At 30.7% G+C, this 18323-nt stretch overlaps 1 protein-coding gene across 1 annotated transcript; it reads left to right on the top strand.

Annotated features, from left to right (window-relative positions):
* The first annotated feature begins 4070 nt into the window (after positions 1 to 4070).
* Positions 4071 to 10760, top strand: LOC123907890 (protein STRUBBELIG-RECEPTOR FAMILY 3-like). The gene is made up of 15 exons (XM_045958336.1): positions 4071 to 4889; positions 5616 to 5745; positions 5866 to 5934; positions 6096 to 6161; positions 6337 to 6408; positions 6646 to 6717; positions 6806 to 6871; positions 7005 to 7070; positions 7529 to 7899; positions 8002 to 8366; positions 8538 to 8809; positions 8895 to 9033; positions 9486 to 9622; positions 9734 to 9890; positions 10216 to 10760. The coding sequence occupies exons 1-15, from the start codon at positions 4787 to 4789 to the stop codon at positions 10276 to 10278; spliced, it is 2148 nt and encodes a 715-aa protein (XP_045814292.1). The 5' UTR covers positions 4071 to 4786; the 3' UTR covers positions 10279 to 10760.
* Positions 10761 to 18323: the final 7563 nt, after the last annotated feature.

Raw genomic sequence — 18323 nt, 5'->3', positions numbered from 1 at the left:
CTAGTACTCTCTCACATTTGTCCTTTGATCGTGTCTTCTTAGGAATTGTTCGGTATGAGGTGGCAAGTTTGGTAGGTTTCTCTTTTGTCCCTCCACCTGAAGTCATTGCTCACCTGCAATTTGGAGGATCGTTTCCTATCGGTTTTGGTGTTAAAAATGTTATTTATTTGATCTGGGCGAATATTAAAATGATCTCTTGGTGATGGTGGTTTAAAATCAATAAAAAATATTTTAGTTTTGATTGTCATAAGTGGTGGTTGAATTTTGTTGATTGTCTGGACATCTTATAATTGTTTTTTTTTTTTAAACAATCTAATAGTTGGTTGTTATTGTGTGAAGAATGGAATGTAGCATCTCAAGGAATTTTTATCTTCTATGCTCTCATTCTTAGTGCGAATAAATTGTTGTTTGTTTTCTTCGAACATTAGGATGTTTTATGGCATGACTAGAGATTTCTCATAGATCCTACGGTCTTTCTTCTTCCCTTGAGCTTGAATGTAACCTTAACATGTGATCTGGTTTTATTTCAACTCAGTATTTTACTATTAGGCTTAGGCATTTCGTGTGCCTTATTTAATTTTATTCTTTGACTTCTAAAAAAAATTATTAGAAGTACCAGCTTTCCCCCGATAAATTTGAATTTCATGACTGTACATTGTTTATCAATACATTGTTGGCAAAATTATTTTTATTTTATGTATTGTATCCTTTCATTTCATCCAAGTTAAAGTTAAAAAACATTGTATAGATAGAAAATCAAAATCAAGTGGTCAGTAATCATAATTATTGGTGCTTTCCATGATTTCGTTTATGGCAATGATTATGCAACTAGAGGTTGCAAATGCAAATTGTAATATTCACGCTAGCACAAATTCTCTGGATACGTTAAATTCAAATGATTAATTGTTTTTATACTTACTTGATTAACCATCCATGCACCAACCATCAGTATAAGCTAGGAGTATTATCTAATTCTTAATAAATTTGTTTTCCTCTATATCGTACAACCAACTGACATTAACTTTTTTTTTTCTTTATTAGTAAAATGGTCCCTTAAAGACATTTTTGATTTCACATTGATCTCTTAAAGAAAAAAAAGGTTCGAATAGGTTTCATAAAGACATTTCCGTTAATCAGTTTGGTCCTATTCAGACCTTTTTTTAGGACCAAACTGATTAACGGAGATGTCTTTGTGAGACATATTCGGACCTTTTTTTTTAAGGGATCTATTCTGACATTTTTTATTTAAGGGACCAATCTGAAACCAATTTTTTTTAAGGGGTCATTTTACTAATTAAGTCTTTTTTTTGTAGTAAACATGAACCCTTTTATTATTACTAGCGACCAGACAGACGCGTTCCACGTCTGTATGTGTAATTCATATTTTCTATTATGCAAACTTATGTCAACAAAAAAAAAACATGTTTTATGTTATGATGAGTTTGTTAATAAAAGATTTTTATTGCTAAAAAAAGTCAAAGGTATTATTGGTATTATAAAAAATCCATATCAAATTTTTTTATATTATCTTTATATTTAGGCCAAGTCTTAACATGCACAAATTACTCATGTTGTGCATGGTGCACAAGTTCCGAATAACATTATAACGAATACGAATTTTATAAAATCGACCGTTGGATTGAAAGATTATATCATATAGATCATCCATAAATTTTCTTTAGAAAATTTGAAAATCATTTGATATGTTATTGAGACCCATCAAAATTAGCGATTTATGAGTTTTTATTAAATACCATTAATTTTGATGGGTCTCAATAACATATAAAATGATTTTCAATTTTTCTAAATTTTTTTTTGGATGATCTATATGATATAATCTATCAATCCAACGGTCGATTTTGTAAAATTCGTATTCGTTATAATATTATTTGAGACTTGTACATGCACAACATGAGTAACTTGTTCATGTTAGAAAAAGCCCTTTATAAGTATAGATAAACAAATGGAAAACAAGAAAATGAGAAATGTTACGTTTAATGAATATAATTGGATTTTTGATCCATTAATCAACCCATGAATACAATTAATTACAATTTTAAATGTCATGAACACGCTTACACACATATGTTCACACACAAACACACTCAAATAGTCTTGGATATACACTTTAAAAAATATGAATAATAACATTTTTTTTAAATAATGAGGGTCTATGTTCAGAAAAATAGAATATTATAATTGGAATTAGACGAGAGGTAGCTATCTCCAAAACATATGTTAGAAATACATAGCTAATGCCACTCTTACATACATAAGAGAAAAAAAACACATCCATCCTTCACGTTACAACCAATATTTACTAGAGAATTTACACATTTATTTATTTCACGATACGAATGTTGAATCACAACCTCTCAATTATTAAGCGTCAAATTTTATCAACTAGAGAGCTTCCACTATTGCTACCCCTCCAAGGCTCCAATAGAAGTAATAGTAGCTTTTACAATCACCATGTGCTCAACATGTAGCCCCACACAATGAAAATTCAACCTTCTAATTTTAGCATTCAACAAAAACACAAAGATCATATTATAATTTTTTTTAAAATAATTAATATATTTTTTTAGATGAAGAGATTATTAAAGGCGTTGAATCTCAGATTCTTTATTTTCTATATGTTTATAATGTATGAATCCGACGGCTAAACTTCCGGAAAAACAATAAAAATATATCAATTTTATTTCATCATTGTATTTTTTATTTTTATTTTTGGAAAAGATTATACGCGTGATTTGTTTACCAAAATTGCATGTCAATAAATAAGATTGCTAAAAATATTTACTACCAAAATTCAACTTTTTTCTCAATTTTTTTTTTATATATTAGTATTTAATATAAAACTATTATGTTAAGAGAATGTTAACATGTGTCCTAAGACACAAATGTTAAAAGAAGCAAATGCATACATTATTTTTTAAAACTTATACATTTTAATTTTTTAAATATTAATTTTTTTACATTATTAAATACAAATTTTTTATATTAACTAGTTTAAAGACTCGTGCATGGGTCCATTGACTTTAGTTTGATATTTAAGTTTATCATTATCTTAATGTAGAAGATTTATTTAGAATAAAATATTATTAAATATAAGTGAAACTAATTATGTTATTTTTTTAAAACTTATTTATCCAATGTTTTATGTTTCAATGACAAATAAAGGTCCCGTATATATTGTTTAATTGAAAATTATAAATTTTAGTATTAGGAATATCTAGGATAATTTAGAAAATTTGATAATAATTAACTTTATTTTCTTCTTATTATTATTAATATAGTTAGTAGTAGTAAAGTAATATTATTTATTTTATTTTTGATGAAAAATATTGTTTATATTTTTTTTTTTAATATTGTTATTGTTTATGTTTCTATTTATATATTCCTATTTTTATGTATTCAACTTATTTTTTATATTCTTTCGATAATTTATTTTTATTGACTGAGCTCTCTATAATTTTTATATTGTTTTTTTTTTGTACCTATTTTTATGCATAGATTCTTATATAATTTTTTTTTATTCATCTTATTCTTTCTATATTTTTTGTATTTATCTTATATTGTTTCTATATATTTTTTTTAGTGAAATTACAATGAAGGATATAAATCTTACAACTTGGTTAAAAGTACTAAGAATAAATTAGTAACTTTTGTGGTAATAGATTTTAATATATTAGTAATAGATTAGAATATCTTAACATGTGTCCATAATCCTTATATTTAAATACTTTAACATGTGTATATATGTTAGATACACATATTAGTAGAGATAAATACATTACTTATTTTAAGTAAAACAAAAATACATTACTTATTCAATGAACCTAAAAAGAACTTGTGCTCATATATGAAATTAGATGGAGAAAATAATATATTTTTTTTTGGGTTTTTTTTTTAATTGGATCTTGATGGAGTAAATAAATTTATTTGTATAACATATCACACACACAAAAAAAAAAAGGAATACCAACAAATTTAGTATTTCAGGTTAAGCTCGGTAACACTAGCTTATAACCTAAGTTGAAGACATTAAGGTGTTGAAAAAGTATAATGTTCGATAAAAAAACAAATTTAGTATTTCAAATTAGGAATCTAGCAGCATGTTTTAAGAATCTGTAGTACACACACCAATACCATCATTCTGTCCGTTCCCGATCGACTCTGATATGAGAACGGATACAGTGTGGACCCCACAATCCACATCAACAATTCACTGCATATAAATAACATCCTTAATCACTCACTCACCGTTCCAAAACAACGTTCCTCTCTGGTCTGGTCCCTCACGCTCTCTTCTTTTGAGAACACACTTAACAAAACAAAAGAGAGAGAGAAAAGCAAAAACACTACAGCGAGAAAAAGTACTTTGGAGAGTGTCACAGTATACACACACTTGCGAACATACTTAGAGTTTGAGGTTTTCTAACTCTTCCTTAATTTTCTCATATTTTGTTTCTCTCTTACCTATTTCATAGTAAGTTCTTTTCAATTTTCATTCTAATATCACACCAAAAAAAAAAACTCTTTTTTTATAAGCCCAATTTTCTCTGCCGTTTGCACTTTTTCTTCTATTCGGGCTTCATTCTACAAAAGGGTTTCTTTCCTTTCTTAGTATTACCTCAGATTCTTCTCAAAGTTTCAACCTTTGTCTTGTTCTGTTCTGCCCTTCAGTTTCTAAGTTTTGAACTTCACTTCTTAGAATTACATCAGATTCTGTATAGTTCTTGGTCGTGGCTTCAAAGGTGGAAGCTTTTTCCTTTTTGAGAAAATGGGGTTTTTGAATTTGGAGTTGCATGTGCAAATCTTTGTCACTACTATGATGGTGATTCTACTGGGAACTTTCTGTGTTGCAGACACTGACCCTGTTGATGGTATTGTATAAACTTCTTATTTTCTACTTTTGTTTCTATTTTCAATTTTAGAAAAACCAATAGAATGGTGTTTTTATTCATTATTTTAGTTTATTTGATACCCTTTATTTTATAATACAGCATTTGAACTTTCGCCGTAAGTAGATTCTATGATGGATTATTTGATAAGTTTAAAAATTTGATTTTTTGTCTTTTCCTTAATGTTGATGGTAATCTCAGTATCTGAACTTGTTTAAATATTTGCATGTAACATTTGAGTGCAGAAGTTAGGTAAACTATTGTCTTTTTTTATAGACAAATGTTAGTATATTAGTTGTTATGTTGTCTATGTTTGGTTACACTTCTAAAGGGCCAAAATTGATTATGGAGGTGTAGAGTTGTTTTTGACATGTTTGGTTCCTCTAAAGTACAATTGATTTTGCCTCCAGAATTTATTCTACTTTAAGCAGAAATTGTCGCTTTAATGTTCAACTCACTTTTACTTGAATGTATTCAAACATAAATCACATTACCTTCATCTCGGTTTTAGCCAGAATCAATTTTATAGCATGAATTTTGTGTATGTTTGGTGTCACGGTGAATCACCGCGATTCTGGCATATTCACCGTGATACCAAACATAGGCAAATTCATTCAAAATCAATGTTTCCAGAACCAAACATACACTTAGAATTTTTCCTTCACAAGGGTTTGAACTAACGTGTCTTAATATGTGTTATGGTCACAGTTGCTGCAATCAATAGTCTATATGTTGCTATGCACTCACCACCTCTTCAAGGGTGGAAGCCTGTGGGAGGGGATCCATGTTTCGACCATTGGCAAGGTGTGGATTGTGTCTTCTCCAACATAACTGCGATGTATAGTCATTCTCCCTTTCTTAAATTATAATTTGTTATCTTATTGTTAACATAATTTGTTTCAAATGGTAATGATACAATTAGGATAAGACTCATTAGACTGTATATTTCGGTTGACAGACGACTAGCAGGCTTGAATTTGGGTGGAGAGCTTGGCAGTAATTTGGATTTCCCGTCCATTATAGACATGTAAGTGTCGATTTCAAGATTATGGTACATGTTGCTCTGTGTTTTTCTGATACACTTTTGATTAATTGAGAAAACTTAACTCTTAATCAGTAATTTTGTAACTATAGTATTTTCACTAGAAAGTAAAAACCTCACTAAGCTTTGTGTTTCACATTGCACAGTGATCTTAGCAACAACCACATTGGAGGTGCCATTCCATTCACTTTACCGCCTACTTTGAGGACCTTGTAAGTTATCTTCATCGTCTCTAAATTCATGATTTTCTTTTTGTATTTAGTAATGTTGTCTTTTAACGGTTAGGCCTCTGTCGAGAAATTGGTTAATTTATTATCAATTCATTAGATAAGAAGCATATGTACTGAGTAAAACTTTTTTTTTTTTTTTTTGCTTTTTAACGTGTAGGTCTCTGTCAGGAAATCGGTTAAATGGAAGCATTCCAGATGCGTTATCCTTATTAACTCAATTGTCAAACTTGTGAGTGCAAAAATATATCTGCACCTTGTGATGCGATATTGACTTGTTACTATTTGACATGTTATGTTTCTCTATTTTGAAAGAGAATATGCTGCCATCGGATCGTTAGGAAATAGCCTTTTAATTTCTTAATTCTTAATTTTACTAGATTCGTTACTACGTAAGATAAATAGCGTTTACTTATATTTCTTATGTCTTTGCACATAATATTTATGTGACTCTTGTGGTATGCTGCAGGGATTTGGCCAATAACAACTTGACCGGTCAGCTGCCTTCTTCAATGGGGAGTTTATCATCTCTTACAACATTGTGAGTAAACTTTCTCGCTAAGAATAGATTCTGTTTTTCTACTTATTCAATGAGGATGTGTTATGATTTATTTATTTTGGATTTGCAGACTGTTGCAGAACAATCGACTTGTAGGGACCCTTTTTGTTTTGCAGGACCTTCCTCTTCAGGATTTGTACGATTCTTACTATCCAAATAGGAGTACTTTTTTACAAACATATAATTAAATATCATCTATATCTTGCAACAATGCATAGGAAGTAGAAACTATGTTTTACGGCTAAATTTGTGAATTTATTGTTATGTAGGGATATAGAGAATAATTTATTCTCTGGCCCAATTCCTCCAAATTTGTTGAGCATCGCTAATTTCAGGTGAGCCATCGTTTGAATGGAATTTTTGTTTTTCTGCTTTTTTGTGTTTTCCGGTCCAAGTGTGATCTTTGCGATCTTTTTTACTGTATCTTTATTACGTATGAGAAATAACAATAAAACCTGAATACTGCAGTAGAATTATTTCATTTCAAATGTTAAGCCAGTGTTTTCCAGTAGCGGTTATAGCGCAATATAGCAGAATTTGAACAAAGTGCTATTGTTCCGCAAACACTAAGTGTTTTGTCAAATAGCAGCGATAGCGGCGGTATAGCTTTGTGGGCTTGTGGCATAGTGAATTTGAACATACTGCTTTTTCTGCAATCAACGATTGACAACAATGTTTTAAGCATACTTTTCTTTGTAGATTTGATTTGTATACGGAACTATAGGTTGATTGAATTCATTACTTTATTTTAAGATATTTTATTCAAGTTAACATAGCGGCATGTCCCTTGCAGAAAAGATGGGAATCCATTTAATACTACTATTATTCCATCTCCGCCTGTTGCTGCAGCCCCTTTGCCTCTACCTATCGGGCGATCCCCTGAAGAATCACCTTGGCATGTGGCATATAGTCCTTCTGACTTCACAGCACCGATGCCCGGAAATGTTAAGAAGTCTTTCCTAGCTAAGCATGCCATTTGGATTGCCAGTGCCGGTGTATTAATATTTATCGTTCTGGGAATTTGTATTTTTATGGTGTGTTGCTGTAAGAAAGAGTCAAAAAATAAAAATTCTCAGAACCTTGATGTGGAGGGTTTTCCACAAACTTTGCATAAACCTACTCGCAACAACACTGTTTATGAAGCAACTAATCAAGATGGAAAAGGTAACTATGATACATCTTAGTCAGCGATTTTGTTTTAGAACAAAAATATATCCATTCTGAATTACCTTGTCAAACTTTATTTGCCATTTCAAAATGACGCAGCTGAGAAAGCACCGCGTGTAAATGAAGTTCCAAATAGAAGAACAAATTTGATTCCAAAGGCTCAGGATGAACAAGAAGTATATGTCAACAGACTCAACACAATATCTTCAACATCAGAATACAATAATGGTTCACATCATCCACTCCTGCAGCCGCCACCACATTCTTTGCCAATCATTCCTGGTGAGAAAGTCATCGTCAATCCAATTGCAACTACAACAACCGAAAGACAAGCTATGACTAGTTCAGTCAAAATGTATACTGTTGCATCACTTCAGCAATATACAAATAGCTTTTCCCAAGAAAATCTTATTGGTGAAGGCACTCTTGGATCTGTGTATAGAGCGGAGCTCCCTGATGGAAAGGTAGTGTTCTTTCAGTTTATAAGCAATGTACTGCTTTGTGATTTTCAAATCTCTACCACAGCATTTAACCTTTTTTTTTCATTGTTTGAGATGACTTGTTATGTCATTTTCCCGGCTTCACTTGTTTTCCCGGTGCATCACATGCTTATATCTTTTGAATGATCTCTGTAGCTGCTGGCAGTGAAGAAACTGGATGCTACCACTTTCAAGGACCAGAATGATGAACAGTTTCTTCAATTGGTATCCAGCATCTCAAAAATTCAGCATGCCAATATCGCAAAGCTTGTGGGCTACTGTGCTGAGTATAACCAACGATTGCTTATATACGAGTATTGTAATAATGGAACCCTATATGAAGCACTTCATGGTGATGACGAACATTGTATTAAATTTCCATGGAATGCACGCATTAAGGTCGCACTTGGAGCTGCAAGGGCTTTAGAGTGAGTTTATTGATCAACTCAATATTTAATGCTATTTTTGTATCATCGATGATCAATTTTTTATTTTATTTTTTTCATGGATCAGGTATCTGCATGAAAACTTTCGGCCGCCTATTGTTCACCGAAATTTTAGATCTGCTAATGTTCTCCTGAATGAAAAGTCGGAAGTGCGTGTCTCTGATTGTGGATTAGGTCACTTGCTATCTTCTGGCACTGTTGGTCAGGTATATCTTCAATTTTAACTTCAACTCCAAATTTTCAACTTATTTCTAGTTTGGTCTCATGATGAATTGTCTGCTTTTAATGTTTCATATGTTCCTGAGAGTATCATTGAAACGTTATGGAATAAATTACCTAAAAAAACATGATGTTATGACTTTCATAAGTGTGAAAAGGAGTCAAGATACTGTTTAGCACTCGGCAATTGTTATTTGTAAAGAGAAATAACCACGGTTCACCTGGTCAAACCGCCCGGTTCACGGTTCACCCGGTCAGATCGACCGGTTCACAGTTCACCGGGACTGACCATATGGTTCAACTGTCAACACCTGCTAGCACTCGGCAATTGTTATTTGAAAAGACAAATAATAGATGATACCGAGAGCTAAAATAATATCTAAGTTTATATCTTGTTCTGTTCTTTTTACATTTCTGACTAACATGGCATCAATTTCAGTTATCTGGACACCTCCTTACAGCTCATGGTTACAGTGCTCCAGAATTTGAGTTGGGAAGTTATACACAGCAAAGTGATGTCTTCAGTTTCGGAGTCGTAATGCTAGAACTCCTCACTGGAAGAAAATCCTATGACAGGTGTTCAATCTCATTTGTAATTATGTTCATTGTCCTTTACTTTTATACTCCAGCTGAAGCGAAACCATATTTTAAATACTAGATTTGACTAAGGCAACATACATATTTTAGGTCACGGCCTCGTGGAGAGCAATTTTTGGTCAGATGGGCAATTCCTCAACTTCATGATATTGATGCATTGTCAAAAATGGTTGATCCTCGCTTAAATGGATCATATTCTATGAAGTCGTTGTCACGCTTTGCAGATATTGTTTCTTCATGTATTCAGGTAATCTTAGTTGCATGGTTATTGGTACGAATAAATGGCCTAGTGGTGTTGGTTTGGGACCTTGGGAGTGTGCTCCCCTCAAGGTCTCAGGTTTGATTCCCTCTGGTGCCAATTTCGGTGGGCTAGTCCATATAGAGCAAAAAACAAACTTTGGCTTTAAATGGGGACCTCGCAAGTGGGCGGTGGAATTGGTCCAATCGGATTAGTCGGTCCATGGGCCGGGTACCGAGTTTTCAAAAATATTTGAAGTAATTAAATCAGATGCACCTTACTGTCTCTATATCATCTATTATCCTTTTATTCATTCTTATTATTTTATTTTCAGCGTGAACCCGAATTCCGGCCAGCTATGTCTGAAATAGTTCAAGATCTCTTGCTAACAATGTAGAAGGACGCGAACAATGAACTCCGTCCCTTAGCCTAGCTTTGGTTCTCATATTTTCAAGCCTTTACCACCTATCTATTCTTCATCGACATGACGTGAGATCTTGATTATATTTTTTTTTAGTTACCTATGCAAAATTTCTGCTTACTGATGTAATTATTAGTAGGAATGATTCCAGGTATTTTTATGCATCATTGTTCATTATTGATGCTAGTAAGTCAAAGATGGCATGCCTTAGATCATAATGATTATTGAGTATGTCAATTCATCATTTTCTCAATTGATTTAGAGTTTAGGCACATGATTTTGGGCTGAGTTGTTTATTGTTGGGTAGCAATTAGATATCAACAACAATGTGTCACCCTTTATAAGATTTTTGGTCTTTCTTTTTTACATTTTACAGCTATTTGTTTGGTGCTAAATATTTTTTTTGCTGTTTTTAGGTTTTGTTAATGATATATTATATTGGTTGTTTGGGTATAGAAGCTATATCTCAAGGTTGTTAGAACCGGACCGGTCATCGAACCGGCGAGCTCACCGGTTCAAGGTTCAATTGGTCGGACCGGGTTCAATCGGAGTCGAACCGTTTTTAATTAAATATATATTTTAATTAATATATAGATAAATATATGTGAATAATTGCTCAATATTTCATAATTTCACACATTAAAAAGATAAAATATCACAAGTCAAAATAAAATAAAATTTAGAATAATGCTAGCAACACACTCTTTAACAAACACACTCCAACACACTCTCTTTTATTGATTGAAATTCACATGGGTCCCATAAAAAAATGTGGACCCATATAACTTTTATGGGACCCGTATAAATTTTAACCAATAGAAGAGAGTGTGTTAGAGTGTGTTTGTTAAAGAGTGTGTTGCTAGCACTCCTCTAAAATTTATAATTCAAACCAAATGAAAAATAGATGAAAAACAAAAACATTTTCTATTCCTACGACGTCGTTGTTTTGTTTCAGTTTTTTTTAAAAAAAAAAATTAAAACGACGTCGTTTTGCCCTATTTTTTTTTTAAAAAAAAATAAAAAATCTGCAAAATCGCTTGAACCGTCCGGCCGGTTCGCCGGTTCAACCCGGTTCGACCCCGATTCACGCGTTTTTTTGCCGGTCGGTTTCCTATCCGTTTTTTGCACAAAATCGAACCGTTTTTATGACCGGTTCACGGTTCGACCGGTCCGACCGGCCGGTCCGGTCCGGTTTTGATAACCTTGCTATATCTTGAACCTGTCCTAGCAGCTCACTCTTGATCAATTATTATGTGCTGGTTAGGATTAACTTTTTGATTACTTTTCGTAACCATGTAGTTACCCAAAAAAAAATAACCATGCTATATTTTGTTTATTTAGGTGCATGCATGTTTTATATTTGTTGAAAAAGTTGAAGCACTCATGTCTTAAAAAGACACCCTTTACTTTTTCTTGTTTTAAATTTTTGTGCTTTTTAAAAAATAATTACTATAATTATAACATGGAGAATGAAAAAAAAAGGCATCACTTTTTTAGATTTCTAATTTTTTTGTACCAAAAAAAGATTTCTAATTTTTTATTACAAGTATTTTTTTTCTTCTTCTCCCATTTCTAAACCTATGACTGCTACACAATTTTTTTTCTCGTTGATATTATAGAGACGAAATGATAAATATTATTACATGAAATTCATACACACAAATGTGATGTTTGAGATGAAAAATTTTAACCTAACAATATCATTATTGTTGGTCGATTTTTAGCCTTTAAAAATATTTTCTATTTTTAAAAATTTATAATGCAAAGTTTGTGTCCGTACTTTCTTAACCGGTGTTTGAAAATAAATTATAAGCTGAATAAAAAAAAACAATGTAATGTTGAATATAATAAAATCAAAGAATTAACTCGAACTAAATTAAACGATGGTAAAAAAAAACCAAAATGATTTTCCCTTATATAGTAGGGCTGATCCTTCAAAGTTATATATTTGTACTAGTAATTTACAAGTGCAGTTGGTTGTTAAGGGGATCCTTCGAAGTTGTAACTAGTCTTGAAATGATGAATGTTCTTTGTTCTACGTTAATGCACATGGCCATGTTTTAAATACTGTCGTTGTCACGTTTCTAACACCCCCTCTAGCGTACGTGTTCTTTTCCTTTGTCGTATGGTATGTGGTATTCGTGTTTTGAAGAAAGGTAAAAGCTGAGTACATGAGATGAGGTGAAAGTTGATTACATTGAATTGAAAGAGACCACACAAAGACATAAAACGACAAACAATATCTTGCTTGACTGTGCCACGAGTTGTCCCATAATTTTCTGACACTAGGTCAAATATTTACGTTATTTTACTAGTACTATTTCAAAAATAAAACTCCCTCCTTGTGAACTTATGAAGTGATCTAGATAGCAAGTCGAGCACCAAGCAGTGTTTGATTGTGAGAAGAAAGTTAGAAGAGATAAATAAGTGAGAGAGAATATAAGAAGAAAAAAGTAGGTGAGAGATAGAGTAGATTTGATGTATTGATTTTTTTTGGTTTATAACCCTCTGGTTCCTAGGGGAAAGAGACCCTAGTAATCCAGAGTTCGGCCGCGAGGTAAGTAAAGCTTAGCCAAGAAATTGTTCCACTCAGGAATCGAACTCGGGTTCTCCCGAAATTCATTCTTTTTGGTGAAGCTCATTAACTACTTGAGCCCAATGACTTTGTTGATTTGATGTATTGATTGATATAAAAGAAAAATAGAAGAAATAAGTGTTTCTTATTTTTGAAAGTACCAAAATGTCCCTAACTAATTTTTTTTTATAAAAACAATTTGAAAATGACAAAAAAGACAATAACGAAGAAAATTGATTGAAAAATTAAGGGTCTGTTTGAAACAGTTTTCAAATACTCTTTTTTAGTTTTCAAAACTTAAAAAAGAAAAAACTTGTTTGAGAGTCCTCTTTTCAAAAATTGTTTTTAAATATTGTTTCCAATTTTATTATTTTAAAAATCTCAAGTAACAAAAACAAAATCTCACAAAACATTATTTCATAATAATAACTATAATAAATGTAATATTTCAAAACAACAGAAAAGAAAAATATAATAGGACCCAATGTTTGTTCAATCAACAATATTAACATACCCGGTACATAATATATAAACTTATGTTTATTGAAATTATAACTTAAATAAATTAAAGAAAAATGAAACTATTTGACCCTATTATATTTTGGATTTGGGTTATAAGTTTCATTTTTCTTTAATTTAATTTATTTAAGTTATAAGTTCAATAAATATAAGGTTATATATTATATACAGGGTGTGCTGATATGGTTGATTCAGCAAATATTTGACCCTATTATATTTTTCTTTTAGGTTGTTTTGAAATATTACATTTATTATAGTTATTATTATGAAATAATGTTTTGTGAGATTTTGTTTTTGTTACTTGAGATTTTTAAAATAATAAAATTGGAAACAATATTTAAAAACAACTTTTGAAAAGAGGATTCTCAAACAAGTTTTTTCTTTTTTAAGTTTTGAAAACTAAAAAAGAGTATTTGAAAACTGTTTCAAACAGACCCTTAATTTTTCAATCAATTTTCTTCGTTATTGTCTTTTTTGTCCTTTTCAAATTGTTCTTTTATTTTTTATAAATTTTTTTAGTTAGGGACATTTTGGTACTTTCAAAAATAAGAAACACTTATTTCTTCTTTATTTCTTCTATCTTTCTTTTATATCAATCAATACATCAAATCAACCAAGTCATTGGGCTCAAGTGGTTAATGAGCTTCACCAAAAAATTGGTGGGACCCATGTGTTCCTTAACTTTATCTCCGCCAACCAAAAAAATCTTTTCCGTCAATTTTTTGACGAAAACGTTAGTTCCTTGCACATGTGGCACTTTGGCATGTACGCCGACTTATCTGATGTGGCATTTTGTTTGATAATTTTTTTCTACAAAACTAGAGAGAGATAGGAATAAGAAAGTTTTTGAGAGGGAAAGAAATTGAAATTAGCTCTCATTCTGCAAAATTAGAAAGAAATCGTTGAAGAAGAAGAAGACGGTTTGAAGGCGAATCGAACGAGAAGAAGGCGAATCAAACAAATTTTTTTGTTGCGCTCAGGTCTTTTCTTTGTTCCATTCGCCTTCTTCTCATTCGATTTGCCTTCAGATCGTTTTCTACTTCATCGATTTCTTTCTAATTTTGCATAATGAGAGCTCTCAAAAACTTTCCTATTCCTATATCTTTCTCTCAATCTAGTTTTGCTGAAAAAATTTTCTCAAAGAAAATGCCACGTCAAATAAGTTTACATACATTTGCCAAAGTGCCATTTGTGCATGAACTAATGTTTTGTTCAAAAAAACTGACTTAAAAGATCTTTTTGCTTGAAAGGAATAAAGTTAAGGGACCAAAGCATAATATTTATTATTTAAGGGACTTAAAACGAAACCTATAAACTAATTAAGGGAGCAAAACAATAATTAAGTCTAATTTTTTTATTTTATTATTATGCAAACAAATATAAACTTTATTTTACATATTAATTATTTATACGATTTTAATTTTTTTATAATGAAAGAATTAGAGAATATTTTTATCATTATTAATAATGGTTACCCTAGTAGTGAGCACCTTATATAGGAAAGAGAAAATTATTATTATTACCAATAATGGTTATACTAATGAGCACTTTATAATTGTTCCATGTGTGATTTGAATTGTCACTTAAGATTACTCTGTCAAACATTTATAGAAATTACTCAATTTACTTATAAATGTTTGACATTGTAAAATCAAAGCAAATTAAAGTTTATATTTGTTTACATAATATTAAATCTTAAATAATAGGTGAGAAGACAACAACTTAATTACAACTTATTATGCTCGTGACAAGATGTCATATATATCTTCTCATGTTCCTCTTGTTGTATCCTCTCAAAACCTTCTTCTTTTTCATTCCTTGAATCATGAAACATGAATGATTTTGATCTGGTTTTTGAATATTTGTTCTTGCAAATGCATTTCTTTTTTAATCAAATATATTCATGTTACATTTTTGTTTTATGTCGTACAATGTTATTTTCCTCCATTGTCATTGGCAACTTCTCACTCTCTATACCAAATCATATTTCAAAAGCCTTTTGCATGTGTTTTTTCTTTGCAACCTTGTTCTTCAAATAAATAAGGTTATGGTTATACTCTTATACATTCGTCGCAATTTAGTGTACAACCATCTCTTGATACGATTCTATGTCATATTTGAGTATAAATATACTTAGGCAATGTCTATTATGGTGCAGTTCAATCCCTTACATTCGACTGTATTGATTCAGTTCTAGATAGAACCTACTCAGTTCAGTCAAATATAAGGGATATAATTGCACCAAAAAAAACATTACCAAGGTAAATCTAAACTCAAATATGACATGAGATCATACCAAGAGATGGTTGTACCCTAAATTCGTCAAATCTGTGAGGAAATCAATAAAATAACTATTTGAAGAACAAAGTCGTGAAAGGAAAAAAAAATGCAAAATCTCTTGAAGAATGATTTGGTATTGTGACTGAGAAGCTGCCAAAGACCATGGAGGAAAATCGCATTGTATGAAGAACTAAAATTAAACATGCATAGACTAAAAAAGAGAGGAATATGCAAGAATTATTCTTCAAATTATGACCATATCATAATAATTCAAGATTAAAATTAAAAAGAATGCAAAAGAAGAAGATTTTGAGAGGATGCAACAGGAGGAACGTGAGAAGGTTAAATAATCAAGTACCAATAATATATATGCAGATGAATAAAGACACAAAGGTGGACAAATATATGGAAAAGGGATAGTAGTAAATAATTATGAGCATAATAGAAAAAAATTAAATTAATACTTCATTGATATTATATAATAGTACTTTTTTCTCTCTAAAATAATTTATAATGTGGGATATAAGAATCAAAAGTATGATTGGTAATAGACATTATTGTAAAATATTAAATGAAATTAGCAATATATTATTTATTTTTTTGACAAATTAGTAATAAATTTATAATATTTTTTAATTAACATATTATTGAAATTATTATATGGAAGTTATACAATTGTAATACTGGTTTCCTAAAATATAAATAGTACATGTAATATAATATAGTATAATTATTAATGAATAAATTATTCGGGAGAATTAGTAAATGATATTAAAATATAAATTTTTAGAACTAGATTAGTATTATATTTATTTATTTTTGACTGAATATTTATTTTTTATCCATTAGTATTGGCAAAAATATATATAGTATTAAAATACCAATGAATAAAATTTATATATTTTTTCGTATTATACTAAAAAATAGTTTATTTCCAATTTTTATGTTGAAATAATGTTTTTTATTTGACTATTTTTTACGAATTAATGTTGTGAATAATGAACATAAATATATGTTGTGAATATTTTAATAAATAATTAAATATACATAACTTACTGTTTCAATTTAGAACTTGGATCTACAACAACAGTTGATGACGTATCATGAGATGACGACTCTTTGAACCTTCAGATGGCGTTGGAATCCACGTCTTCACCCAACGGTGGGGTTGTACGTACCTGCAATCACTATGATGCTTAAGTTAGTGTGTGCTTAAAGTAAAAGCTATATTTCAAATCAAACATACCTTGAGTTGTGTTGATGTCATGCTTATATAGCCTAAAAGATGTGATATTGGATTAGCCTCAAGTTTGGTAAAGAAAAATTTAGATCTGGTGTCAATATAGTTTGGAAGGTTTGACATAAAACCTAGATCTAAGAAATATCTTCCAGATCTAGCATGATTGAACACCGAAAACCAATGTTTTAAAACCTGGATCTGAGAGATGCTAGATCTAGTGTTTTTATACAGGTAATAATCGAAAACACCACTGGAAAAGGGAGGAATTAAGCGGCTAGGGGTTATCAGATCATGTTGTATAGCAAGAGAAGAGAGAAAGATAAATTTTGGCATCTGAAAATCATATGAAATGGCAAAACATGTGTGATATATGAAAACAAAGAAGAAGAAACAAAGAGAAAGAAGAAAGACATTGTGTTGATGTGTTGTGGTGGCTAAGATTATATAATGTGTGTATTAGGGTTGCTCTTATGAATTGTGTTGATGTGTTGTGGCGGCTAAGATTATATAATGTATGCATTAGGGTTGCTCTTATGAATTGGGTATGGATAAATGCATTGGGCTAAGTCCGTATCAACGTAAAAAGTTATTGGGCTCTAAAAGTAATTGATTTGGGTCTGTGGAAGTATTGTAAAAAAAACATATTTTTATTGTAATATATTTTTAATAAATGTATATTAACTAATCATCCGTTTCAATCATAAGTCAACCGGTTGAACCATGGCTCGGAGATCTCATTGGTTCAATCCACGATCCGATTTTTAAAACATTGTTGAAAACCAAAAATATCTTAAGATTGCTAACATGTTCCCCTCCAATCCGTCATGATTATGAATAAAAAACGATGAGAACTAGCAGTCATTCCCACATATTGCACCATAGTTTGATCTAGCACATATTGTGGCTGCGAACCTCTGGATGAGAGTTGGAGGTTAGGTTTATAATGAAACATATTGTAAGAAATGGTTATGTATTTTTTTTAAGGAGTCATGTGATGGTTTAAAAAGTGAAGTTGGACTTTGGCCAACCTTAAGTCTGGTCTAAAACATTTATTAATTAAATAATTTTTATTTGTTATTCCAAAATCAATAATTTAATGCTTTTTATGTTTTTGACACACTCTTTAACATATTACTAGAGCTTTTTTTTTTTGAAGAGTCCAAAATGGAATATATATATATATATATATATATATATATATATATATATATATATATATATATATAAAAGAAATAAACAAGTGATTTCCTCAGCACAAGGTATGCCAACAGAGGCCACAAAGGTTTACAATAACGTCAAAGAAAGTCGAAACCCATACATAGCAATGGATTCGACCACCAACAATGAAAATTCGAAACTAATGTAACATTTGTCGACTTCAACCACCAATATGAAATCAATTTGACC

This window comes from Trifolium pratense, linkage group LG2 (assembly GCF_020283565.1).
Source record: "Trifolium pratense cultivar HEN17-A07 linkage group LG2, ARS_RC_1.1, whole genome shotgun sequence".
NCBI lineage: Eukaryota > Viridiplantae > Streptophyta > Magnoliopsida > Fabales > Fabaceae > Trifolium > Trifolium pratense.
Note: the sequence above shows the minus strand (reverse complement) of the source record. Positions and strands in the feature narration are given on the sequence as shown.